The sequence below is a fragment of the Ochlerotatus camptorhynchus genome, unplaced genomic scaffold (assembly GCF_037179485.1).
Source record: "Ochlerotatus camptorhynchus isolate MF236.1 unplaced genomic scaffold, CSIRO-AGI_Acam_v1.1 ptg000304l, whole genome shotgun sequence".
Lineage (NCBI taxonomy): Eukaryota > Metazoa > Arthropoda > Insecta > Diptera > Culicidae > Ochlerotatus > Ochlerotatus camptorhynchus.
Genome location: NW_027040792.1, coordinates 1,462,997 through 1,490,485, shown reverse-complemented (window position 1 = coordinate 1,490,485; position 27,489 = coordinate 1,462,997). Strand labels below are relative to the sequence as shown.

The following is a 27,489-nucleotide window of genomic DNA, read 5'->3' as shown; positions in this document are numbered from 1 at the left end:
ATAAACACCCTTTACTTGTCGGTTTTGGAAGACAATTGGCCTCAAACATATGACTTTTTTTTCCATTATTATTCGCTTCAGTTGATAACGTGTCAATTAGAATACTTTGATTTACTTTTAAAACTTAGAGTCCGATAGACTATCCCCCCCCATCCTCATAAACAAAAATCTAATAGCTGAAATCGCACCACATCGAAGCGACATGACTAGATAATTTCCATTTTCTGTAATTTCGAGAACTTCTGTGTCATTTGCTTGTTTTTCACTGCTGCAACTCCAAATAAAATATGTGGCTAACAAAATGGTAATATCGATTAGATCTTTGATTTTCATCTCCCTAACAACTAGCTAAATATGCACGGTTTCAATTGATTCACCTAAATATACAAATGCTCTTGCGCTCTCACACCAGCCAACCGTCGTCGTATATCACTTTTCTCCTAACGCGCCTCTCGCTATCCTCGAACCTACCGTAATTGAAATACATAATATTACTCTTACACATTATAAGTCGTATTTTTCGTTATTGTTTCATTTCTTAGTGCCCTTTCTCTGATCGCTTCATTGCTTAATATCTTGTCCTAATTTCCCGGCGACTTGTCCACCAGTATGGAATGAATCTTCCTCAGCAGTGGAAAACTGCTAGACTCCCTCGGAATGTTGCCCTTCCCAGCAAAACCGCCCTCCCCTTCGTCGCTAAACAGGGCATTGTCGGCACAATACTGCCCGAAATCGTCCGTATTGAGCGAGAATATCATGGCCCCGCCGAACCCATTCTCCTTGATCCAATTTGCCTTGCACTCCAGGCTGCGTTCATCCTCGTAGGAAATCCACTCCGTACCGGCGTACAGATAAGGCGAGCAACTCTCCACGTCGTACACCTGGTGCACGTAGATATTATGCCTTCGGAACCAGCAAATCTCCGAGTAGGACGCGTAACCAATCATACCCGTCCGGCCGAAGCTGGCAGCGGGGGCTCCTATTTTGTTGTTGAACGAATTGACCAGCTGGAAGCTGTGCCCGTACGTCGGCAGCCCTATGATGATTTTGCTCTTCTCCAGTCCCTGCGACATCCAGTAGTGGACGGAAGTGTTGATGTTCATGGTACCGAAGAGCGATTGCTCGTTCTGTCTCCGGAAAAGCGGCGCGTTGAGACCTGCAATTTAAAGATTCGTTTTGAACGAGACCGACTAACGAATAAAGCTAAATCTTACCCGTCTGTGGCGTATCCGGCGAGTAAAAATGGTAATCATACGTCATAATGTTAACGTAATCCGCGTAGCTGTTGATCTCCCTCACATCGTACGACATGTAGGCGATGATGGCCGGAGCTGCCACCGCCACGCTCAGAATGTACGTCCGATGTTCCCTCTGGTACTCCCTTCGAATCTCGTGCAGCAGCTGCGAAAAGTGCATCCTATTTTTGCAGCAACTTCCCGGAAATTCCCAATCCAGATCCACCCCATCCAGCTGGTACTGCTCCAGCGTGGCTTTCAACGACTGAATGAACAGCTTCCTGCTGGCATGATTCAAAACCATTTCCGAGAATCCCCCCACACCGCCTCCTCCAACCCAAAGCAGCACCTTCAGCTGCTTGTTAGCCTTCTTGAGTTGCTTCGTCCGATTGAACACCGTCTTCAGATCGTCATCGATGAACAACGTTCCGTTGACAATCGCTATGATCCCCACATTCACATGCGTACACAGATGCGGATCAATATCCTCCGGAAAGAGGTCCCTTCGAAATCTGCTACTCCGCCGATCCTCCCGGCCACTCATCGACGGAGTCGTGTAATAGCACACAATCTTCCGTAAATCCTTGCCTCCCCTGGACGCCTCCTTGGAGTAGATGAAATTACCAAACTTGGACGGCAGGATCCGTTCGTTTTCCAACTCCTTGATGCGCTGTTCCGCGTCCTGTTCGTCTGCATCCGTGCCCACCAAGGTGTCATTCGGGCTGGCACTGCTGGGTTGCGTGTTCAGAATCTGCGCTATCGTGTCCTCCGACACGAGCAGTTCGGTGGCGGTCGGCGACGCCTCCGACGGTGGGGACTGGAATGTGCTGTAGACTTCCGCGTACTGGCGAAGCCGTTCCCGCCAGAGGGGTGGAATGTCTGCAAGGAAGAATGAAAGAAAGAAAGAAAGGGGTGGGTGTGTGTGATTAAGCATTTAGCGAATAACGCCCGCGTTTTGTTGTTGTTTCGTTTTTCCGTTTGAAGTCACGCGAAATGGAATTAGGTATGCAAAACAAAGGACGGCTGGTTTTTTGAAGTGGCTCTTGCGAGTGAGGCGCGGTTGCTGGCTGGGTAATTAAGAACCCGGACTGCGAAGTTCTTTGTTCTTCGCGCTTGTCTGTGAACGGGACATTTGTTTTGGAATGATTGATTTGGATGAAAACGAAATCGTATTTGTTTGACTAGTCGTGTTCAATCAAGTGAGTTTGGATATTAGTTTGCTTGAGTAGCATGTATGAACATTATGGGTTGTCTGACATTGTAGGGGAGACATTTTCTATAGGAAGTCAGCTGCTAACACCTAGGGTTACCACACGTACTGTTTTAAGAGTATAAGTACCTACTTTTTTTTTGCTCCTAAAAATCGTTGAGGTTTGAGGTTAATATACACTCAAAAATTCAACTTGTCATCATCATGTGTCTCACACTTAATTTTGCGTTTATTGTGAAACATCCATTTCATGTGTGAATCTTATGATATGAACCATGCCTGAACATTATGGAACACTTGGATTCTATGTGCCTCATATGGCGATATCAATAGCTTTGCACATCATAGTTCAATAATCTACTTTACCGACTCTAAAAATGAATCGACAAATATATAAACAAAACTGCCAGAGGCCAGAGCTTTCACACATCTGGGTCTGATTTGGGATTCGATCATGGATTGTTGGGCTGTGCAGGAGTCTTCGATCGATCTCACTGTGCCACGGTTGTTCTCATATATGAGGCGGGATAAAGTCACAACTCTTGTTTACCTTTCTAAGCAAGCATTTCACAAATTCACATCGCATTGAAATGCAAAACACTTTAAATCCATCTGTTTTGAACAGTAGCGTGATTCAATGCGCAATACACTTGCATAGATAGTGAATGATTTTCAAAATTTGAAACACTATAAATTAACGTGTATAGCACATTAAACCAAGGTGAAATACAGTTAAAGTAAATGTGATTGTGCATTTAAAAAAATCAAGTGTTTAAACACTACGATCAAACGTGTGGATTTTTTTGAGTGTAAAATTATGTTGTCCCCAGAAGAATTCAAGCTGAACAATGCATTAGGTCTTAAGTAACATTGACTTGCCAACTTTTTTTTTTTTTATTATGTAAAATTGAAGTTTTATTTGGTCAGTTTAGCATACAAAGTTTTTTTGTTTTACCGTCAATTTGCTACATCAAGATGGAAGTTCAAATCAGCTATATCAATTCTACCGTTACAATCGTTAACGAAGCAAATATATGTAATAAACATATTCAGGATTGCCACTCTATGTCTGCCGTTTATTCCTAATAGGGCAGGTCTTAGCAATTCTTCGAATTCGAGTCGGCTCCATCCACCCAAGATGACAGCTATTCTCTGCTGAAGAACCGTCCAAGCCGGGCCGACGCGAGCACAAGCGCAAAATTTGTGGGAGAGAGTTTCTGCTGTACGGTTGCCACAATGCGTACAGTTTTCGTCATCTACTCGCCGCATCACGAATAGCAGTTTGCGGTGCTCTATCTTCTCGTTCACCAACAAGTAAAGCTTCGTCCTCTGCGCTGAACTAAGTTGCCTCGATGCAATGTTTCGCCATGTGCGTGACCAGTCACTTGCTGGACTGTTACGTTCCACCCTTGGTAGCTCAGTTTGCTGGACGAAGTACTGGTGAATTTGATCGGTGGAGGGGTTCTATTGGATTTGGTGGGAAATTTGGGATAAGTTTGATAGGATTTGTCTAAGGTCGGGAAGATCTATTGAGATGGCTGGGCGGGGATTATCGTGGAAAAGAAGGGATCTATAAAAAAGGAAGGGATTCGATCTCTTGTAGGTGTCGGTTGATTGCGAGTGACTTACATTTCAGAGCTGGTAATTGCAGCTTCAGGCCTCCATTCTCTCTGCTGCGTGCCAGCTGCATCATTAAGACACGGGCGACAGTCCCTCTAAAGAGGAACGTACCCATTGCTGATGTTATTTTTGCCGTATGCACTTCCAACGGCGGTAGTATGGACGCGAGGTACCATATCCTGGACGTTCCGAACGTGTTGAGCATGATGACCCTTTGATGCAGCGTCAGCGTGCGCAGAGAATGCAGCCACATTTGTTGCGCGAACTTCCCCACAAGCGCATTCCAGTTTATCGTTGTCATCAGTCGTATTGAATTTGCGAAAACAACACCCAGAATTTTAACTACATTGACTGTTTGTAGCCACTGAGTGTTGATTCTGTTGCCTTCGCAAAGGCCAACATCGACGGCAACAGTTTTCCGCAAATTTAATTTTGCGCCAGCAGCTCTCTCGAAACGAGTGAACAGCCTATTTATCTCATCGATTTGCCTGGTCGATGTGACGATCACACTGATGTCGTCCGCATACGCCACCAGCAGATCATTCCCGCACACTCTTTCGAGTCTGCACACTAGTGGATGCAGGTAAAGAACGAAGAGATGCATGGATAGCGGATCCCCTTGCCGTACAGAGCGTTGAATTTCGAACGGACGAGAAAGGTGCCCATTGATCAACAGCCGAGAGGTGGACCGGCTGGCGATTCGCGAGAGTAGAGCGATGAGATCCTGGTTGAAGCCGAGCGAGCGCATGGTTTCGAATAGAAAAGAGTGCCGGACCCGATCGAAAGCGTGATCGAGATCAAAGCTGATTAACTTCCCGGCACGGCGGTGGTGGCGGAGATGTGCTATCCGGTCCTTGAGAGCAAGAGTGGCTTGAAATATGTTGTGCTCTGAGTTGGAGCATTTCTGCCCGTCGCTCAAGACGTGGTGCTCTCTCATCACTTGATCGAGTCTGGTTTTGAGAATGCGGGAGAAGAGCTTGTAGTCGCTGTTGAGCAGCGAGATCGGACGATATGAACGGGCTGCGTCGTCGCCGCCTCTCTTCTTAACCAGCACGATGATGCCATCGACAAACGCTGGAGGAAGATTTCCGCTGAGTGCCTCATTCAGCAACAGATTCAACTCTCGGTGGATGACGTCGAACATGCAGTGGTAGAACTCTCTCGGAATACCATCGCAGCCGGAAGATTTTCGTGGGGCGCTCGCTGTTATTGCAGACCAGATTTCTGCCGTCGTAATGTCGTCCGTGCAGGCTTCATTCGATGGGTCATTGGGTGGGATAACACTCTCGCAGACGAAACTGTTCTCATTCTCTTCTGTTTCCTCCGCCGAGTACAGCATCGAGAAGTAGTCCATCATGTGCGTCTCGATCGCTCGTAGCTCTGCTATCGTTTCGTCTTGCTCTGTCTGCAGCTGCGTGATGACGGTTCTCTTCCTTCGCCTCTCCCCCAATTGGAATATTGACATGGGTTCTCCCGCCACATATGTTTCATTCATTCGCATGAACGTGTAGGAAAATCTCCGTTGAAGCGCTAGCATTTCATCTTTCAACCGGTTTATGGTGGTTATCATTTCAGGGTGCTGGTAATACCCGTCGTAGGCTAACCGAAGCTCACTGTAGAGATACTGATGTTCACTGTGGAATTCATCGAAGACGGCTCGAGATTTTTACTTGAAAAAGCATTTGATCTTGGGCTTTGCGAACAAAATCCACCATTCGATCCAGGAGCCATAGTTTCTGCGCTGCCGGGTCCAATATTGCCACTGGTATTGGAACTCGGCAACGTTATCGTCACTCAGAAGATAGGGCCGAAGGGACCAAAACCCACGGCCATGCTCTTGACCAAGATGGGGGAGACAAAGTCGGAGTACCAGCGCTTTGTGGTCGGTTAATGAGCAGACGTGTGCATGTGCTGCTCGCAGGTGATCGCGCAAATCACTGCTGACGTAAATGCGATCAAGTCGCGACTGTGCGTTACGGCAGACGTACGTGAAACCTGGATCACGCGGACACAGTTTCTCCCATACGTCGTGAAGCTGCAGTTGCTGGACGGCTGTTTTGAGGGTGGGACTAGTGTTTGGGCTGCTAGAATCACTTGTTCGAAGCACGCAATTGAAATCGCCGGCCAGAATGACATGCGTGGTACGATGGCGGAGATAGTAGGCAAGCGTCCCATTGAAAAAGTTCTCCCGAGCTGCACGTAGCGAAGAGCCGGAGGGAGCGTAAACGATACAGATCGTTGTGTCTTGCACTCTCAGCGCAAGCAGTCGGCCGTCCAAGCTTCTCTCGATGTGAGTGGCCTGGATGTGTTCCTTCAAGGCAATAGCTGTTCTCCTTCTCGTATGGTCCACATTGAAGAAAACGACGTAGCCAGGCAAGGAGAGCTGCTCGTTCTCTACTTCTTGTAGACACACGATATCGAGGCTATGGCTGTTTATGAAGCTTCGGAGCGCGTTCAATTTCGTGGGGTTCGTGATGGTGCCGATGTTGATGGACGAGATGTTGTACGGCGTGAGAGCCATTTATAAGCGATTGTCCTCGTCCCTCTCGTCGTCGTCGTCATCCCGGCGAGGTTTTTTACCGGCTGGTTTTCCTCGGCTTCGTCTACTGCTCGTGGAAGCGGAGGATTCATCGGTTTCGTTCCCGTTGCTGCTTCTGCTCTGCGATCGCAGCGCATTTTCTGGCTTTTTGAACACGTCATCCAAAACCACGACAGCTTGTGGTGTTGTTAGGAACGAACTTGACGCATTGTGCGCTCGTTGTATTTGCGCAGAACCTGCTGCGGAGTAGTGGATTTTTGACCGACTAGTTTCGTGTTTGGTGGTTTCGCACCAGCTTTTTTGGGTTGCTGACCGGTTGTTGACCTATTGGCCTGTCCAGTTTGCTTCGTGACATTCGCGTAGCTTTTTGTTCTGGACACATGATATGCCAGTGTGCGCTTGCTCTTTGCAGTGGCGGCAGGATTGCAGCTGTCCTTTGTAACTGAAGTCTTTTAATGTCTTCCCTATTTAGACCGAGAACCGAACGACAAAAACCATAGAGTTTTTCGACCGACGGCTTGACGGAGAACTGCGAATAGTCAATCTTAAAAGTGTTTTCTCGCCTCATCGCGAAACCATTTGCACGCGACGCGGCGCAGCGGATAGAAGGGTATCCAAAACGTAAATGCTTCACTAGTGATAAGCGCAATCGAGAAAAACGTCTGCACGTCTCAGAAGCTGAGCGATAACTGAACTATCTCTTTGCATCCTCATGGCTATATTAAGACATTCCCAGCCATATTCAGCCCACAGATCGATGAGAGAAATTATTATCTAGCTTCTAATGCGCCACACGAAAATGAAAGTCGATGACGAGAATCGACCAATGTTACTTAGGACCTAATGCATTGTTCAGATGGAATTGTTTATTTAATTAATATTACCAGCTTTATGGGCTGTTAACACTTATGCTAGTTCACTAGCTCAGCCAGCTCAACCAACTAGCACGAATTTCAGTTGTTCCTGAAATTTTATGCTGGTAGTTGGTGACGCCCTGTTTAGATTATGCTGGCTTCTTTTTAGTACAATTATAGTGCACTAGCGCTAGTATACTGGAAATGTACTAAAAAGTATCCAGCATAATGTAAACAGGGCGTCAGCATGCAATTCCAGGAACAACTGAAATTTATGCTATTTGGTTGAGCTAGTTAACTAGCATAGGTGTAAACAGCCTAAAATCTAAACACCAAATTACGGAGGACATCATGGGATCGGACCGGACAGATTTGCTGATCCGGCAGTACGTCATCATCATCTTCCAAAGGCTTTAAGCCTGTACTACCATCGGTCCTTTTTAGGGCCACCAAGATTTTCCAAAAGAGTAAAATTTCGGAACATGTCCCAACTAAATTTCATATCAAAATGTTCTTTTCAGGGCAATCATAGTCATGCTAAAGAGTATAAACAGAGAGAACCCCACTCAAATTCCTATTCCTACACAAAACACAAGCTCCTGCTACAGTTAACAAATAACTTTTATTATATAAGACTACGTAGTTCTACGTCAATTTGAACTGTACGGATGTTATCAGGAACCTTCTAACCAATAACAGCATTATAAAACTGCGGTCCTGGAAGCGCTCTTATGTCCAATTTAACATAGGTTTCATAATCCATAAGCACACAACCGAATTTTCTCTCGAGCAGCTGGTTATGCAACCTTCGGGAGCGTTTCTTGGCACGAATTTGTTGATATTCTGTTCTCTTCGGCGCTTTATGCTTCCGGTTGTTGTTCTTCTTCACATTTTGAACCGTTCCAACGCTGACCCCTAGTTCTTGCGCAATTTCCTGCACGAAGTAGGAATGCTGTGATGTAAGAAGCCGTACACCTCTTCTCTCCAAATCTGGATCCGATGGTTCTTGTCTGCGTCTAGTTTTTGGCATATCCATAATAGCATAGAGGTAACTCTAAAACTAGAATGTTCCGAAGAAACGTGCTCAACTTATTGGCTCAGCTCTGGTACTCTCTTTGGTCCCATGCTAATCGATGCACCCCTCGAAACAGAGGAAAATCCACGAACCCCTCATTTTATCTGTCAAACTTTCATAGCGAATTAAAAACAAACATAGTGTAGTACTAGAATTTCGACTAGACCAAGCTTGGGACCAATAGGCTAGTTAAGTAGTGACCCAATTTAAAATCTTTAGTTTCCACAAGTTGATAATAGTGTACTCTTCTCCAAACTGCTTGATGATTTTTGACTCTGCTGATTTCGAACATTTCGCATAACTCGCTATTTTTCTGCCCTTGTGCACCATTTGTGCAAAATCAATTCAATTGTCACATCCAAGGGTTTGTTTCCTAAACTACACGTTAATCGAAGATAAGACAAAATTAGGTAACAATTGAGCTTCGTATATTGAAATAAAGACGTCTACCTTATAAAACTGAACAGTCCTTAGATAGCAAAAGTGATTTATCAAGCGATAATATTACCTTTCGATGCTCGTAGAATTGCGAGAAAGGTGAAAAAAGTACTTTCCTGCTGCAATCAACCAGAACGACATAATCCCCGAATAAAGGCGAAAGGCCGCAAAGCCGCGGTCAATAAATCCTGATTAAGCTATCAACTGGCATAGAGCGTGGAAATGGGTCCTATACCTATGGCCTCTACACCACGATGGCTCCCAAAGTAAACTTACCGATTAGTGTCGGTGGAATGATTAGATTCTGACGGTAGATCATCGTCCAGGTCGCGTACACTGCCACGCTGGACATGGCGCATAAGGCCAGCAGAAGGCATCCTTGAATGTAGGTGTGTTTCTTCCTGTAAAGAAAAAGAGAACAATAACATAATGGAATTAGCAAACTTCGAGACTGTCCAGGGTGAAAGGAAGTATGTGTTTCACGTGGAGGCTTAGATTCCCGTTCCTCGTGCGGCCACATTTGGGCGGGCTACGGTCATAAATTCGATTAGGTCTTTCTGAGGGGGGTGTCGGTTTCACTAGGGCATTCCATGTGAGGATTATGGAATGCCTGCCTGCATGGACGATTGGGTAGTGAACACGCTGACAGAAGAGCCATTAAGGGCATCCGCGTAGCCATCAATCCGAAAAGCCTGGCAAACAAAGCGAAAGAAGCAATGTTTAGTTATTTGGCTTTTGGCTTTGGGAGAATTTGTTTTCATTATAATATCGGGGCCTCCCTTAGCTCAGTCGGTAAAGGCGCAGCTATAAAGCAAGACCGTGTTGGAGGTGGGTGGGTTCGATTCTCGGTCTTGTCTAAGTGTTTTTCGCGTTGGAAAATTTCTCGACCTCCCTGGTCAAAGAGTATGATTGTACTTGTACATGGCACAGGCTCAAAAGGCTCTCAATTAACAACTGTGGATGTGCTCAAAGACAACTAAGTAGAGAGCCGGCGTAAAGTCCCAGTGGGGACGTGAGAAGGCCAAAGAAAAAGAAGAATATGTTTGAACCATCGCTGAAGGCACAGTATCACGACCGGATGGCCAGTGCATCTAAGTTTCAGATGACACGCGATGGTTGATGTTAACATGTAGAATAAAGTTTAGTAAAAATTTGAAAGTCCCATGTAAATAGAAACTCTACATGACATGGGACTGTCATGGGCCAGGAGTTTTGGAGATGCTTCCCTAATTAAAAAAATCGTAGAAATGCAATAAAGCCCTGTCAAGTTAAAATCCGTACACTTTCAATCGTGTGTATATCAGAATCTGTTTGGTTTAGAATAAAATGATATTGGAAGAATCAACTGCTGGTCCACCTCACCGGCCGCTTTTTTCCAGTATCTGGCCATTGAAATAGCATCCTTAGCCATTTTCCACTCTTCTACAGTTTAGCATTGATGATATCCCAATACATTTCGATTGGGCACCCCCCGTTCATCCCTTTCTCAATGACGTCTACTCCATTATCGCGATACTACCAACCGGTGGAAACTAACGATTTAAAATTGGCTCACTACTTGACTAGTCTATTGGTTCCAAGCAAATCGTTTAACGTACCCCATTCTAGTCGAATTTCTAGTACTACACTGTGTTTGTTTTGATTCGCTATGAAAGTTTGACAGATAAAATGAGGGGTTAGTGGATTTTACTATGTTTCGAGGGGTGAATCGATTAGCTTGGGACCGAAGAGAGTACCAGAGCTGAGCCAAAAAGTACGTTTCTTCGGGGCCTTCTAGTCTTAGAGTTGCGTCTATGATACTACCATAGAGGTAATTCTAAGACCAGCGTTTCAGAAGAACTTCTTGGCTACTCTCTTCGATCCCAAGCTGAATCGATGCACCCCACGAAACATAGGAAAATCCACGAACCCCTCATTTTATTTGTCAAACTTCCATAGCGAATCAAAACAAATTTAGTGTAGTACTAGAATTTTGACTAGAATGCTATAGACTAGACAAGTAGTGAGCCAATTTAAAATCGTTAAATTCCACAGGTTGATACCACTGTTGCGCATTCTTACAAAACTTGGCGGAACCCCGGTGGAACCTAATGAACAGAAATACGCGATATTTCAGGCATTCGTTACTAAGCTATTGTGAGAATAATTCCAATTGAATTCTGATGAGGAGTTCTGGCTACAATTTCAGGAGAATTATGAGGAGATAAATCAAAATTAAATTTTAGGTGTTCCACATGAATTATGAGCAGATTTCCAAGGGAATTCTTAGGATAGTCTGAAAGGAATTCCATGGAGTATTCCAATGCAATGTCCTTGGGTACGAAAGTTATCACGTTGGCTTCGTACCACTCCAGGACAACATTTGAATAGTGGCACGAAGCTAGAGCCAGTCAAAAGATTGTAGGACTCTCGTGTTGCTTCAACAGAGGAAGCAGACGCTTCTGTAGACACTCCTTGAGGTAGATCTCCACGTTTACAGTCCCGGTAGTCACGAACGGCGCACTCCGTTTACCACATGAGCAGATCGCTTGCCAAATCATGTATTTCTTGGCAAACTTTGAAAGTTTCTGCTTCCTTACTTCCTCCGGAACATCAAACTTGTGCTGGGTGGTAAAGAACAGTAGCCCCGGAAGTCCATCTTGATGATAGTCTCAGTCTTCTTGATTTGATGTCTTCGTTGAAATGCAGTTTTAGTTTGTATAAGCTATGGTAAAATCTTCTAAGTTCAAGGAACTTCGTTAAAGTTGGTGAAATTTCTCAGAAATTTGCGGAACTTTTCACACGTTCAAGGAACTTTATAGAGGTTCAGGGTTACTTTGAATAAGCTCGATGGATTGGAAAGACGTTGAGGGAGCTTCGTTTGAGTTCTTGGAACTGATGTTAGATTTAAACTTATGGGAACTGACATCCGATTGATGACCTTGACAAATGTCCAAAAAATACTCCTAAACAAATTCATAGTGTATTGCCGAGCTATTAGGGTGTTCAACGCAGATGAGACTGGCGAGCTGTGTGTTGTTTGGAACGAAGGTGACGCGTTTGGCATAGATGGCCCACTGAGACTCACGAAGAGCTACTGAATCCGATCAGTAGCGGTGCGACTTCTGCCTCCTTCTTCGGCGAATGGACGCTCATATGGGCTGCAGCTTGCTACTTGCGGGTAGCCTTCCGTTGTGTACTGGAGAACAATGTTCAACACCACGCGCCGAAAGCACTGCTGCTGATGATTTATTTATTTATTGTTTAGTAAATCATCTGACAAACAGTCTTAATGAATATCAAAATTATGTTCAATCTTCTTACTCTATTTACAAATTTAGGCGTTGACATACCAAAATTGAACGCGGATTCAACCGATGCAAACAAACGAACCATTGCAGATATAGACTAGTTATAACCATATAGAGTACGACGAAATCCCGGCTGCATCAGGGACCGCTGACGTAATATCCTACCTGAAGCACGGAAGTCAAGGAGCGATAGAAGATAGGAGCAATCGACGCCACCGTTGAGTAATTTAACGACAAACATAGCTTGTTGCAATTTTCGTCTTCGATCAAGTGTTTCAAGACCAAGCAGACGGCATCTAGCGGGATACGCTGGAAGGTTAGACGGATCACGCCATGGTAGATTCCTGAGAGCAAGCCGTATGAACCTTTTTTTGGGCTCGCTCGATTCTTAGGTTCCATGTAACGTCGTTTGGGCCCATACGAGTAAAGTGTTTTCTAGAATCGGTCGCACGATGGAACAATAATAGCGCTTTTAGACAGTGTGGATCCGTGAAGTCCTCGGCAATTTTGGAGATAGAGCCAAATTGACGGTTTGCCTTGGAAATAATCGATGGGTAATGGGAATGCAAGGAGAGCTTCGAATCCAACACATCACCAAGATCGGTCAAATGGTCTTTGGAACGATGGAAGGTCATCACGTGGCATTTTGCGATGCTGATGACAAGTGTTCGCGATTGAAGCGAACGTAATGTGTTGTAGAAGTAGTAGTAGTAGTTGTTTTGTGTAATCGCCCTAACCACTTACCCAATCCTTTAAAACTCTACTAACCCCGAGGCGACCGCGGGTAATCGGTTTCCGAAACTAACCCTAATGTGCTACATGTGTAATTTGTATCAAGACCCTGAAAACAAGCTTTGATCATTTCCTTACGCTGCCGCTGGCTTGGCACGAGCATGCAAGCAGCAGCACCGACCGAGCGACGAGCGACCGACCGACCACAAACCAACGAGCGTGCAGCGAGTGCTGATTGGTTATGAATGAAGGAGAATTGAATGAATGCAACATCAAAAAGAAGAAAGCCAAACACATTTAAAGCGACGCATTTTGCGCGTCGCAATCATACAGTCCACAAGCTTTGTAAAGCAAACACCGAAATATAGCGCCGTTGAAAGTTTTAATTCATTCTCGTTTTTCCTCTTTGGACAAGCCGAAGCCAAAACAGTCCTTTTCAGGGCTATGAGTTGAATTGGATTTCAGTCGAGCTTTTCGTTGTGTTCCTGTTGGCATTCCCACAGGGGGAATTGGCCAAATCAGCTGGAATCCTCCGAGCCGAGGATTGCCACACCATCTCCAGTGTCCGTGATCGGACATTTTTGGTCCTTCGAGCCGGATCCGTGTGATCCCATCCGTTTCTGTTGCAACCGCAACAGCGTTTCGACAATCTGACGATTATCGAAAAGTTCCTGCCTTTCGTCGCTGTGATCAGCCGATCGGATTTCCTGCTACCTCACGAAAAGCTCGCAGAGTTTTGTTTTAGAATTTTCTTGTGGCTTGGCTAAAAGGAAAACCGCAAGTTTCTTCGAAAGTACAGTCGCGAGTGAAATCGAACCTGTTCGTCGTCGCGTGTGCAAAACAAAACGTACGCGAACGTTTTACGTCGTGCGCAAGTGGTGGAACGTGTTTATTCCTGTCCGTTCCTGCCTACCGTTGTGCAGGTGATCGCTGTGCTTGATGCCAATTCAACACACACCTGTGAAGACCGAAAAGGAGAAGATGGCTGAAGTGAAGACTCTTGTTCACCTTCGTGGGCAAGCGAAGGCCAAAGTGACGAGGATCCGGAATGCCGTTGAAGATGCATCTGGAGCTGGAGCAAGGCAATTGAGTATGGTGCAGCTGAAAGTCTTCACACGCAATTTGGAAACGCACTACCAGGAGTATTGTGATATTCATCGGCAAATCGTCGCTTTGACTCCCGCCGAAAAACTAGTGGACCACGATGAAACGTACATCCTATTCGAAGACCAACACAACGAGGCTTGCATGTTGGTCGAAACATTAATCCAGTCGATGACCGAGCCGCAACCTCGTCCGATGCCATCGTCCCAGCGAGAAGGGATTCCTCGCATCATCGTACAGCAGCAACCACTCAAGGCTCCCATTCCCACCTTCGATGGGAAACCCGAGAACTGGCCACGTTTCAAGGCCATGTTTCTCGACGTCATGAGAACATCCACCGATTCCGACGCCATCAAACTTTACCACCTTGATAAAGCGTTGATTGGTAATGCCGCTGGAATCATCGACGTCTGCACCTTGAACGAGAATAATTATGCCGGAGCATGGGAGCTGCTGGAAGAACGTTTTGAAAACAAGCGGCTCATCGTAGACACACACATCCTGGGGCTGCTTAGCCTGAAGAAAATGAACCGAACAAGTGCCAAGGATCTTCGGGAATTAGTCGACGAAGTATCCCGACACATCGATGGATTGAAGCTCATGGAGGAAGTGATGAACGGTATGTCGGAGCGTTTCGTTGTCAACCTCTTGGCAACAGCTCTGGATGTCAAAACCCGGATGGAATGGGAATCAACCGTTCCCCACAAGCAAATTCCCACGTACAAGGACACGATGGAGTTCCTAAAGAAGCGCTGCGCAATCCTGGAGCGGTGCGAGGATGCGATCGTGAAGCCGCCCGTTACGAAGCCATCTGTACCAAGCAAGAATCAAGTTAAGAGCATCTCTACCAAAGCTTTTGCTGTCACCGGAAAGGAGTCCTGTGACGTGTGTGGAACTGGAGCCCACCCGAACTTCAAGTGCGAGATCTTCCGAGCGATGACCGTCGTGCAACGCCAAGCCAAGGTAAGAGAGATCAAAGCTTGTTTTAATTGTTTGAAAGTGGGTCATTTAAGTAATTCGTGTACATCGTCATATACGTGTTCTAAATGCAAGGGTAGACACCATACCCTTCTGCATAGTGATAAACCGGTTTTCCAGTCTACCTCGAAATCCAATGTCTCGAACGCTGAATCCCAGTCTGTTTCTGAGGTTTCACAGTCAATTTCGAAGTCTCAACCTTTTCCTGATGTTTCGCAGTCTGTCTTGAAATCAAATGTCCCAAATGTGCAATATCAATCTGTTCCCAAGGAATCCCAGTCCAATAGTGCAGTCTCGCGTTCACTGAAGCAACCCCCACGTCTGAGTCATAGTTTGTTGATGACCGCTAGGGTTCAGATTAAGGATTCGGATGGAAATCTGAAATACTGTCGAGCATTTTTGGATTGTGGTTCCCAGGCTCACCTTACTTCTCGTAGTCTGGTTAAGTCTTTGAATCTACCCCGTTTCTCCACTAACGTTGAGGTAGTCGGAGCAAATGGTCAGCGTTCAACGCTATCTGAGATGGTTAGAATTGAGATACGTTCTTGTAATTCTAACTATGCTGCGCAACTTGAGTGTCTTGTTGCTGACAAAGTTACTGACCCTATGCCATCTGTTCCATTTGACATAAGGAAGTGGAACATTCCTCCGAATCTTCCACTTGCAGATCCTGAATTTCATATTCCTGGTGAAATTGACTTGCTGATTGGAATTCAGTTGTTTTTCAAATTATTGCTGCCAGGTCAAGTCAAGATGGCTGATGAACTTCCAATCCTCCAAGAAACTCGGCTTGGATGGGTTGTTGCTGGTTCTATCGAAGAGTCTCATGTTGCACAACATTGTTACTCTGTGGGTCTGCAAAGTCTTGCTGATTCTATGGAAAGGTTTTGGTCGATTGAATCCGTGGATTCATGTAATCCTCTCACCAATGAAGAACAGTTGTGCGAAGAAATTTTCTGCTCCACAACCCATCGCGACCAGAATGGTCGTTACATTGTTCAGTTGCCCCTGAAAGATTCTATTCATCGGGTAGAAGACAATCGTTCGATTGCTCTTCGTCGATTCTTCATGCTGGAACAACGGTTCCTGAAAAACCCTGAGCTGAAAAAACAATATGCAGAGTTCATCAATGAGTACAAATCCCTCGGTCACTGTATTCAGATTGATGAGTCTCAAGATCCTCCAAAGCTTTTGAAGTATTATGTCCCTCACCATGCGGTTTTGAAGCCTACGAGCTCTTCAACGAAGCTCAGAGTTGTGTTTGATGCTTCATCGAAGGGTAATGGACCTTCCCTGAATGATGCTTTGATGATCGGACCAGTGGTCCAAGATGATATCTTCTCGATCAACCTGCGTTTTCGTAAGCATCGGTTCGCCTTCTCTGCTGACGTTAGTAAAATGTACCGGCAAATAGCACTTGCCAGAATCCACACTTCTTTGCTTCGAATTTTCTGGAGAGAAAATCCAAATGATCCCTTACAAGTTTTGGAATTAACGACAGTAACCTATGGTACATCTTCTGCGCCATTCTTAGCCACAAGGGCACTTCAGCAGCTTGCTATTGATGATGGTGATCAATTTCCGATTGCAGCCAAGATCGTTCTTGAAGATTTTTATGTTGATGATGTTCTGTCTGGGTCTGAAACCATAGAAGGGGCCATCCAATGTCGTCTCGAGCTCACGGAGCTACTCCGAAAAGGGGGATTTCCCATTCATAAGTGGTGTGCGAATGACTCAGCGATTTTGGAGTCAGTTCCAGAAGAAGAAAGGGAAAGATTCTTGTCTTTTGAAGATGCGAATATTAACCAGGCCATCAAGACACTTGGACTTCTTTGGGATCCGACTGAGGATGTATACCGATTCCACGTGGAACTACCAAGTCTTTCCAGCTCTCCTCCTACCAAACGGAATGTTCTCTCGCAGATCTCTAAACTATTTGATCCCCTTGGTCTTGTGTCACCTGTAATAATAGTTGCTAAGGTGATAATGCAGCAAATCTGGATGAGTAAGCTGAATTGGGATGATGTTTTGAATGGTCAGTTGATGCAAAATTGGACCATATTTCGTGATTCTCTAAATCACATCCACCAAATAAGAATTCCCCGGTATATGTGTGCCCCTGATGATGTTTATGTTGAAGTTCATGGCTTTGCCGACGCTTCTGCCTATGCGTATGGAGCATGTCTTTATATCCGAACCGTAACCCATGATGGGGTAAAGGTAGCTCTTGTCTGTAGTAAGTCGAAGGTCATTCCAATCAAGGGATTGACGATTCCCCGATCCGAACTGTGTGCTGCATTGTTGCTAATCAGATTGGCCATGAAGGTTCTTCCGGCAATTAAGATGAACTTCCACTCAATCCATTATTGGTCGGATAGTCAGATCGTTCTTTCATGGTTAAAAAAGCCTCTATCTCAACTTGACGTTTTTGTTCGCAATCGAGTTGCAGAAATTGTTGATCATTCTGTTGATGCTAATTGGAATTACATCAAGTCGTCCGAAAACCCAGCTGATGTTGTCAGTCGTGGTCAACCCTCCCAACTCCTTGCCTCGAACGAACTTTGGTGGAACGGACCTCCTTTTCTGCGAAGTCATAGCTATCAGATTGATGAGCTTAATCCTCTTCCCGATGATAAACTACCGGAATTGAAACCAGTAACCGCGTCTACTGCCGTTCTTGTTCCTGAAACCCTCCCAGTTATGACTGCCTTTAGTTCATTTCGAAAGCTTCAGCGAGTGATTGGATATGTCAGGAGATTTGTTGTAAATGCAAGGTCTCCCAAATCGGAACGCATCACTTCGGAATACCTAACTGTGCGAGAGTTGAAAGAGTCATTGAATTTGATTGTTAAGTATATTCAAGGAGTCGCATTTTCTGACGAAATTCGTCGGCTTGAATCAGGTGAACCTTTGCGTCGACTCAGTAGTCTGAATGTTATTATGAATGATGGTGTGTTGAGAGTGGGTGGAAGACTGAAGCACTCATGTTTGCCATATGGTTCAAAGCACCAAGCCGTACTCCCTGACAAAAACCCAATTGTCGAATCGTTGTTAAGAGCAATGCACTGCGAAATGTTGCACATTGGTCCGTCTGGTCTCATTTCATTGGTCCGCCAGAGATTCTGGCTTCTGAATGCTCGTTCTGTTGTCAGGAAAATCATCCGATCTTGTGTTACATGTTTCCGATCCAATCCGAGGTTGCTTCAGCCATCTATGGGCGATCTACCTGAGGTTAGAGTAGTTCCAGCTCCACCTTTCTCGAAATCAGGAGTTGATTTCGCAGGGCCAGTTTTCATTCGCCAAGGAAGTAGGAAACCTGTTCTAGTGAAGGCTTACATTTGTCTTTTTATTTGTATGACCACCAAGGCCATACACTTGGAATTGGTATCGGATTTGTCTGCTTCATCCTTTGTTGCAGCACTTCATCGTTTTGTTGCTCGACGAGGTCTCATCGAGGAACTGTTCTCGGACAACGGGACAAATTTTGTAGGAGCCAAATCTGATCTGCACGATTTGTTCCAGTTGTTCAAAAGTGATCAACTGCATGGACAGTTGAATGAGTTCTGTCAGGTTCGGGAGATAAAATTGACTTTTATTCCACCCAGGGCGCCCAATTTTGGGGGGTTGTGGGAAGCTGGAGTAAAGAGTACCAAAACACACCTTAAAAAAGTTCTTCGTGATGCTTCGCTGACGTTTGAGGAGTATTACACTGTGCTCACACAGATCGAGGCGATCCTTAACTCCCGACCACTGTTTCCGTCCTCTTCAGATCCCAATGAGCTTGAAGCTGTTACGCCCGGGCATTTCCTCATTGGTCGCCCATTGACTGCTATTCCGGAACCTTCACTTGAAGATGTAAACATTAATATACTTACACGCTGGCAACTTGTCCAGCGTATCCGTGACCATTTTTGGAAGCGATGGTCTCGCGAGTATTTGAATACCCTACAAACCCGTCAAAAATGGACAAAGGGTTCCAAGAATGTAACTCCAGGGATGGTAGTATTGTTGAAGGAAGATAACCTTCCACCTCAGGCGTGGAAACTGGCTCGAATTCTGAAGGTCTACCCCGGATCAGATTCAATTGTTAGGGTTGCAGATGTCCAAACCTCTCATGGTATTTTCCGCCGCCCAATCTCGAAGTTGGCCCCTTTACCCTTTGATTCAACACCAGCCCTCTGTCGTTTATCAAGTTCCTCTTTGCCCGGGGGGAGAATGTTCGCGATTGAAGCGAACGTAATGTGTTGTAGAAGTAGTAGTAGTAGTTGTTTTGTGTAATCGCCCTAACCACTTACCCAATCCTTTAAAACTCTACTAACCCCGAGGCGACCGCGGGTAATCGGTTTCCGAAACTAACCCTAATGTGCTACATGTGTAATTTGTATCAAGACCCTGAAAACAAGCTTTGATCATTTCCTTACGCTGCCGCTGGCTTGGCACGAGCATGCAAGCAGCAGCACCGACCGAGCGACGAGCGACCGACCGACCACAAACCAACGAGCGTGCAGCGAGTGCTGATTGGTTATGAATGAAGGAGAATTGAATGAATGCAACATCAAAAAGAAGAAAGCCAAACACATTTAAAGCGACGCATTTTGCGCGTCGCAATCATACAGTCCACAAGCTTTGTAAAGCAAACACCGAAATATAGCGCCGTTGAAAGTTTTAATTCATTCTCGTTTTTCCTCTTTGGACAAGCCGAAGCCAAAACAGTCCTTTTCAGGGCTATGAGTTGAATTGGATTTCAGTCGAGCTTTTCGTTGTGTTCCTGTTGGCATTCCCACAGGGGGAATTGGCCAAATCAGCTGGAATCCTCCGAGCCGAGGATTGCCACACCATCTCCAGTGTCCGTGATCGGACAACAAGTTTATTCATGTTGAGCAACATTTGCAGGTGAAGACAATCCTCGATGCAGCGTACCACCACATATATCACTAGATCATCAGCATATATGAGCTTGTATCTATAGCCAAGTGAAGATGCAACGTCATTGAAAAATATGCCAAATAGTAACGGCCCCAAATTGCTTCCTTGTGGGACGCCGGACGTGCTAGCAAATGGCGATGAAACACAAGATCCGTGCTTAATATGCAGCACACTGCCAGTCAGATCCGATGAAAACCATGACACCAGTCTATTCGAGGCTCTCAATCGTGATAATTTCCTGAGTAACATTTTGCGATCGATGTTGTCGAAAGCCGCCTTCAGGTCCGTATAGATTACGTCTACCTGCGCTTTTTCTTCCATAGCCACAAAACAGGGTGTAGTTAGATCCAACAAATTATAACTACGGACTTGCCGGGAATGAATCCGTGTTAATCGGTCGAGATGTGGGTCTTGTAGCACGCAGAATATGATCGCTGACGATCATCTCGAATAGCTTCGAAGCGGCAGAAAGGCTGGTTATCCCACGGTTGTTTCTGACATCTCGCCGGTCACAGGAAACATGTAAAACAGTTTCCAGCTCATAGGAAATTCTCCTTGCTTGAACGAGTGGTTGAAAATGAAGGCTAACGGCTCAGCTACTACGTTTGTACAGCGACGGAGAACAGGAATTCCATCCGGGCCAGGAGCAAATGAACTCTTCAACTTTTTTGAGGCACCAATAATCATTGCAGGCAATATTTAGAACGTGTCCAGATCAACTGCGTCCAGCGATATGTTAGACGCAGCCAGTTCGGCCTCGGCGTCGGACGATGACTCTGATTGGAAGGAATCGCACGCTTCTGCTTCACTCTTGGACTCCCTGCCGTCATAGACCACATTGGGCGGAATTGACGGATTTTTCCTCTTGGTATTTACGAAGCCCCACAAGGAATTTGGATCCCGGCGTACACCAAACTGCACCCGTAGAACGTGGGATTTGTAGAGTGCTGCATTCAACTTTCGGTAGTCATCACTCGCTGTCATCATATACCACAGCACAACTGGTCTCAGATGCGAAAACCAAATCGAGAGTACGACCTAAATTATTCAGCTGTACGTTAACTTGATTCAGGTTCAAGAAGTCCATACCATCGGACACCACCACACCACATCTATGACACAAACGTCATTCCCATATACTTTGTGTGAAGCCGAAAAATCCTGGTTCTCTGTTTCGACTTTACGTCAACATTTTTGACAACTGCTGCAAATATTCGCAAGCAAGCTCTGTTCATGCGTGATACGTTGTTAGGAAAGTATGTCGCGAGCGGCGGGAAGGATTTTTTTAAATCTTTCTTGTGCCGTAGGCGCTGTTTACTGTGTTTAACGGGAATTATAGTTGCCTAAAAATGAAGTGCATTATAATTGAATATGATAGCAGCATTACTGCACCAGTAAAAAAATTAACGCGATATAACCATGCGGCACACATAAATGTAGCTTAAAGCGGCTTCAGCGAGTACTAGTCTTGCACCGTTCGGCGAGACCGAATGAAATTTGATTTTTAAATCTGTGTTAGGGAAAGCGCTTTTTGCAGGCAATCGGTTATAATTTTGATCACCATTGCTACAGTTGGACATTTGTGTAATTTTCAATAGTGACCAATTAAAAATTGATAAAGCGTTGATTTTAGTATTTTCAATCGATTGGCTTGTTTAGAATTAAAATCCATCCGCTATTGACAGAGTTAGAAGTGGTCAAAACCTGACCACTTTTCGTAACGCGGTCGATTTTGGTTTCTTGAAATTGTATCCCCAAACAGTGCGCAAAACAGTCAGGTTCAATAAGTAATTTTCATTCACTGCCTCGTGAGAGTCTGAATGATTGAGAGGTAAATGAGTCACTGACAACCGAGCACTCAGTCAGTAGCATTATCAGCCCGTTTATTCTTGCGTGATGGTACCCAATACTTGTTTTGTATGACTGAGCGTACATTTTCTATGGAAAAATGCCACATACTATGTGAGCTAAGGCAAGCGGTGTGAGTCGGCTGTTCGTGAGTGACTGAATGTGTTTGTTGGATAGTGCAGTGTTGCCGAAAAACGTAATCCCACGAGAAGGAAGAGTTATATATCAATAGCGGATACTTCCATCGTTAAATTGGTAACATTCCGCCACCTGGCCTGATCCGTAAGCCCTACTCGGAAACGCTGTGTATTCTCGTGAAATCACAATAACACCTCGACGATGAACCGATCCACACCCGAATCACCAACAATTTTTCGCTGCACACAGAGTAAATATTTACGATTTTTTGACAACACTCAGGTAATCATGACAGATCCTGATGCAGTAGGTCTTGTTTTCTCACCGCTCTCAGGGAGAGCCGACATATCGGAGGTGAACAGGTTGAATATAATGGGGCCAAGGATGCTTCCTTGTGGAACCCCCGGCACCGATGTTGAAAGCATCCGATGTGATGTCATTCAGAGAGACTTGGAACGTCCTGTCCGATAGATAGTTGTTAATTATCTTCACTAGGAAAATTGGAAGACCGTGCTGCTGCAATTTGAAGACCAGGCCATCATGCCAGACATTGTCGAACGCTTTTTCAACGTCCAACAACGCCATGGCAGATGTTTTCGAAACAGACTTGTTCCGTCTGAGAATGTTTGTTACTCGAGTCAGCTGGTGGACGGTCGAACGACCTTTCCGAAAACCAAACTGTTTCTTGAGTAAGAAGTTGTTTTCTTCGGCAGATGTTAGGAGCCGGTGATTGAGTGCTCTTTCGAACAGTTTTGATAACCCTGAGAGAAGGCTGATTGGTCGATAACTTGAAGGAGAGGACGGATCCTTCCCAGGTTTCCGGATGGGTATGACTTTAGCTGACCTCCAACACGAAGGGAAGAGTAGCCAAGTCGAAGGCATAGATTAAAAATCAATGCCAGATGGTTGTAGAATGTGGAACTCAAGTGTTTGAGTTCCAGATTCAGGATGTTGTCGAAACCTGGGGCCTTCATGTTTTTAGATGATTTGATATAGGCCATCAGTTCGTCAGCCGTAATGTCGGATTCCTCGGGAAAAGTATTAGGAATCTGATGGAAGTTAGTTGCGTTTTCAGCAACCTCAGCTTCGTGAGGGCTGACGATGTTTTGTCCTAGATTATGGGAGCTGACGAAGTGTTGACCTATCGCGGCAGCCTTCTAAAGCAACTGTAAACTCTAGAGGGAATTTATATCTGTAGCTGTAACCAGTCCGATTTTGTATGCAAACCTGGTTAAAATGTCATGTTTAATTATCTTAAAGATAAATCGTCCAGCTCAAACCTATGAATCTACCGGGAAAAATCCATGCTGGTCAGTTGAAATGTAGTTCTTCGAGCGATTCAGGACAAATTCGCTCAAGATGATCTCAAACAGTTTGGACGCTGCCGAAAGACTGGTGATACCTTGATAGTTGATTGCTCAAAGGATGCATTAAATATGGCTGATAAAGGTTCTGCTAAGGCAGCTGAGCAACGGCAGAACACCACTGCCGAAATTCCATCTGGACCAGGAGAGAGTGAGGTTTTCAGTCTCCTTGCTGCTGAAAGTACCATATCCCGAGTTACTTCGAAAGTGCTCAGTTCCACTAAGTCACTGGGTGTATCAGAGGCAGCAAATTCAGCTTCAACGACACTTGTCATATTTTTATCGAAGACAGATGCAAAGTGTTTAGCAAACATCTCACACGCTTCGCAAAGAGAAGCGGACTCTTTCCCATCGAGTAGCATGTTGGACGGTATACTCGAATCATTCCTTTTGATGTGGACAAAGCTCCAAAAATTTCCGGGGGTTACGCCGCAAATTCCACTGGACTCTGAGGACGTGTGATTTGTACAAGGCACTGTTAAGTTTAATGTGAGCGATACTGGCACGCTTGAAGTCGCGCTTCGTGTCAGCTGTTCTGTGACGACGTAGTTTTCTCTGGACTGCGTTAAGCTCACGCTTCAGCACTCTAAGCTGAGGAGTACTCCAAGCTGGGGAAATTGATCGTCTTTTGAGACGAACATCTGATTCCAACCAATGTTGAATAATGTTACAGAAACGCACAGTCATAGCATTCAAACACATCGACCCAGTCTTAATCAAAAAGATACTGCAGTAATGACACATAATCAATTTTCTTGAACTCTAGAAGCCCTGCCGTATCATCCACGTTGCAAGCTGGGTGAGATGGCCAGTCAAATGGAGCAGGTAGCGACATAATTAAGGAAGGATGGTGAGCATCAATAGGTAAAAGCGGCACAGCGGATTCGTCAATATCGAAATCATTTTTACCGTTGCAAAATACCAAATACATCGTGCGGCTACAAGTTCATTTCGGACTGTATTGTGTTGACTGAGATTAACGAAATCCATTCCATCAACGAGAGCAATACTTGCAGCGGTTAGTGAAGATGTTTCGGTGAGGTATAATCGCCACAAACAAGAATCTTATCATCACAAGATGCCTTGTCGCACAACTCTTTGACTGAGGCAATATGCGCTTCCATAACTTCGACGTCGCCACTTCGGTCGAGTGGGATGTACATAGCGCATAAATATAGACTATAGCCATGTAAGTCCAGTGATACTCAGACTTGTTCAAGTCTAGTAGTAACATGTAATGTATTGAAAATGTCGGCAGGATTGGACCTCGGAGAGACTTCACTGGACTTGTCAACGAAATACATGAGAGGAAGAGGTTCAAGAGAGAAGAATGTTAGCCTCACATCACCAATTTTGATTGACGGCGATGAAATCGAGGTGATCGACGAGTTCACTGGTGACGGCACAAGCAGATAAATTCAAAGACGCTCTGGTCGACTGTCTACAACATGCTGATTAGACCGGTAGTCCGATTCGGTCATAAAACCCGACCTGTGCTCGTGGAGGATCAACGCACCCTTGGTGTTTTCGAAAAGAAGCTGTTGCGTAGACGGAAGATGGAACGTGGATGAGGCGAATGATGGGTGCTGGGAAAATCACCCATTGTCCAAATCTGCAACCCGATAGAATTGGTTCTCGAAAACGACCCAACTGGAACTAGGTGATCTGTGAAACTCCCCAAACATCGAGACTGGCGACATGCAGTCATGGAACGGCTGGAATGGAGACGACGTCCATGTACGGCAAAGGACAACCCAGCCTTAGCTTGAATGGTAAGCTAAGTAAAGGGAATTGAAGCACACTTCCGGAACTCTTTATATCTTGTCATGTATAGAGCTTTTACCAAGCTGCACTGTTTTCGATGCTCGTTCAAAACAACGGAAACTACTAACAAATCATCCTCAAATGACCATAATTCAAATTAATTACCCAGTATTCGGTTTAAATCTGCTGCAACTTTTTTTTGCTTCCACGAAGGGGAAATGACGGCTTCGTCAATTCCTTGGCCTATTACCGTCTGCGAGTCTGTAAAGATTCATCAAGGGCATCGTTTAGCAAAAAAATGGCACTCAAGGATTCAACCCCTTTGACGATGATAAATAAAATATTTGACTAAGACGCAAATCACCCTATAAGCTTTCAGTGTGATAGCAAAACCATAAAGGAGGGAAAACGTCGTATAAAGAAACAGCTTTAGAAGCCTGTGCGATCGTGAAATATGATGCCGGGTTTTTATGACTGTTTTATTTTTCTTATACCTTAGAAAGGTTTATAATCCACTAGTAAAATATCAATTCTGCGCTTATTTTAAATGCCGAGAATAGCCGAGAAAGACAACTGACTTCCCAGAAAAGTAATTTATAAATTCCGGACTTGCAGCGACTGTTTTTAGAATACCTATTTAAATTCCAATAAGTAAGAAAGGCAGAATCTCACCAGTGGTTGACTCACTCAGGATTTTAAAAGAGCTGTGGTTTGCCATATGTTTGGTGGTCTTTGGATGAGCACTTGAAAGGAAGTGCATTTCATAAGGCTTTCCCCCCTCGCGTATCCTTAGACAAGCGTAACTGGAGAATAATCGGCACGGTGCTGGCTGGGGGTGATATTATTTGGGTTATGATTTACCACCTTCGAAAGGCCAAGGGAGGAGAAGCCTTCCAACGCGCGTATCGAATGACCTACTTGGAAGAGTGCTCTACAGAGAAGGGGATGTTTGTGCTCTGATTTAAAATCGTGTTCTACCACCCAGGTCAGGTGGCATGTGGAGCAAGCACGAATTATTATGCATCGACAGTGCTGAATAATCGAATCACAATCGTTCCAGTTTCAAGTTGTGAGCCGCAGGGTAAATCAAAACAAGTTGATCGAACCCAAACGATTGAGTTCTGTACCAACTGAACAACAACTACAAGCAACGAGCTGATAATGAAGCGCTAGATGCCGTGCTTTTCAATAAATTAGACGTAAACAGAGGCTTGCCTGGCCTGTTCCTGTGAAAGCAATAATGGAACGACGCTACGCATAAACAACGCTGTAATGAAACCAGAAGACAAACAAGCCACTTCTCCCACCTCCCACCCTTATTGATAATCGTAATAATTGTAGTGCTATTCGACACAAAGAGGATAAGGAACGTAATCAAATGCTTGGCCCCCATGAGCTTGTTGATTGTTCTTATTACACTTTCAAGAACGCTCCGGAATGGTGAAAAATAGTTAAATTGTATGCGTACCTTAAACTAGTATCCTCCTTAAGCAACTCATATTTCCCTTGCTGTTTGGACATTCTCTGTCCGGTTCGTTTCGTTCCAGCTGCTATCATAGTGGTGGCAATGGAAGCATATTTCCTCCGACTGTCGGAAAGTTGAAATATTCCGCCCCCTGCTCTGTTCGGCGGTGCTGGTTAAACACTATTTTGAATACACTGCGATGTTCTCGAAGTTGCTGGAACCGATCGTTCCAATCCCAAAAGCTCTCTCCGACGCTTGGGATGAATAAATTTACATAATATTGTTATTTCTCAAGCTGCTACAACAACAACGACGGAAAGCACAGAAACATTTTACACACATATTTTAATCCCTTTTACAGAGCAGCTCGCCACCACCAGACCCGATATCACACTCTACACCGACCACAACAACAACGCTATTCGCTAATCACGCGATTGGGGCTGAGCCCCTGTCGCTTTGCTATTGCTGGCAGCTAGCACCGCACTATTTGCTTTGCTCTCTTTGTGACCTGTGACGACGACGACGAATGCCAATCGGTTGGTCGGACGGACGATGGTCACTTTCGATTTTTTTTCCTCCCCCTCAACTATTTCGCACTTGACAAAACCCAGCTGGGACGGAACCTACTCGCCGAGGTTAATCCAATTATGATCACGGTAATTTGCTCTTTCGAAAACACACCTTGTTGCGGAATGCTTTAATCTTTTCATCGACAATCAAAAAATCTACGGTAGCACTAATCACCTGACAATAGATACCGAATACACACCAATTCTGCTGCGAAAAACACAAAATTCCGACACGGAAATGAAACTTCCCCTCGGATCGGTTGGTCAGAACTTCGCACCAAGCAGAATTCCCGACGATTCGAACTTTTACCTTGGACGAAAGTTGAAAACAGACTGA

At 45.0% G+C, this 27,489-nt stretch overlaps 1 protein-coding gene across 1 annotated transcript; it reads right to left on the bottom strand.

Moving 5' to 3' along the window:
• LOC135707160 (chitinase-3-like protein 2) lies at positions 1 to 27,489 on the bottom strand. The gene is made up of 4 exons (XM_065228901.1): positions 26,584 to 27,489; positions 9,248 to 9,372; positions 1,215 to 2,114; positions 1 to 1,156 (listed from the first exon to the last, which is right to left on the bottom strand). The coding sequence occupies exons 1-4, from the start codon at positions 26,670 to 26,672 to the stop codon at positions 582 to 584; spliced, it is 1,689 nt and encodes a 562-aa protein (XP_065084973.1). The 5' UTR covers positions 26,673 to 27,489; the 3' UTR covers positions 1 to 581.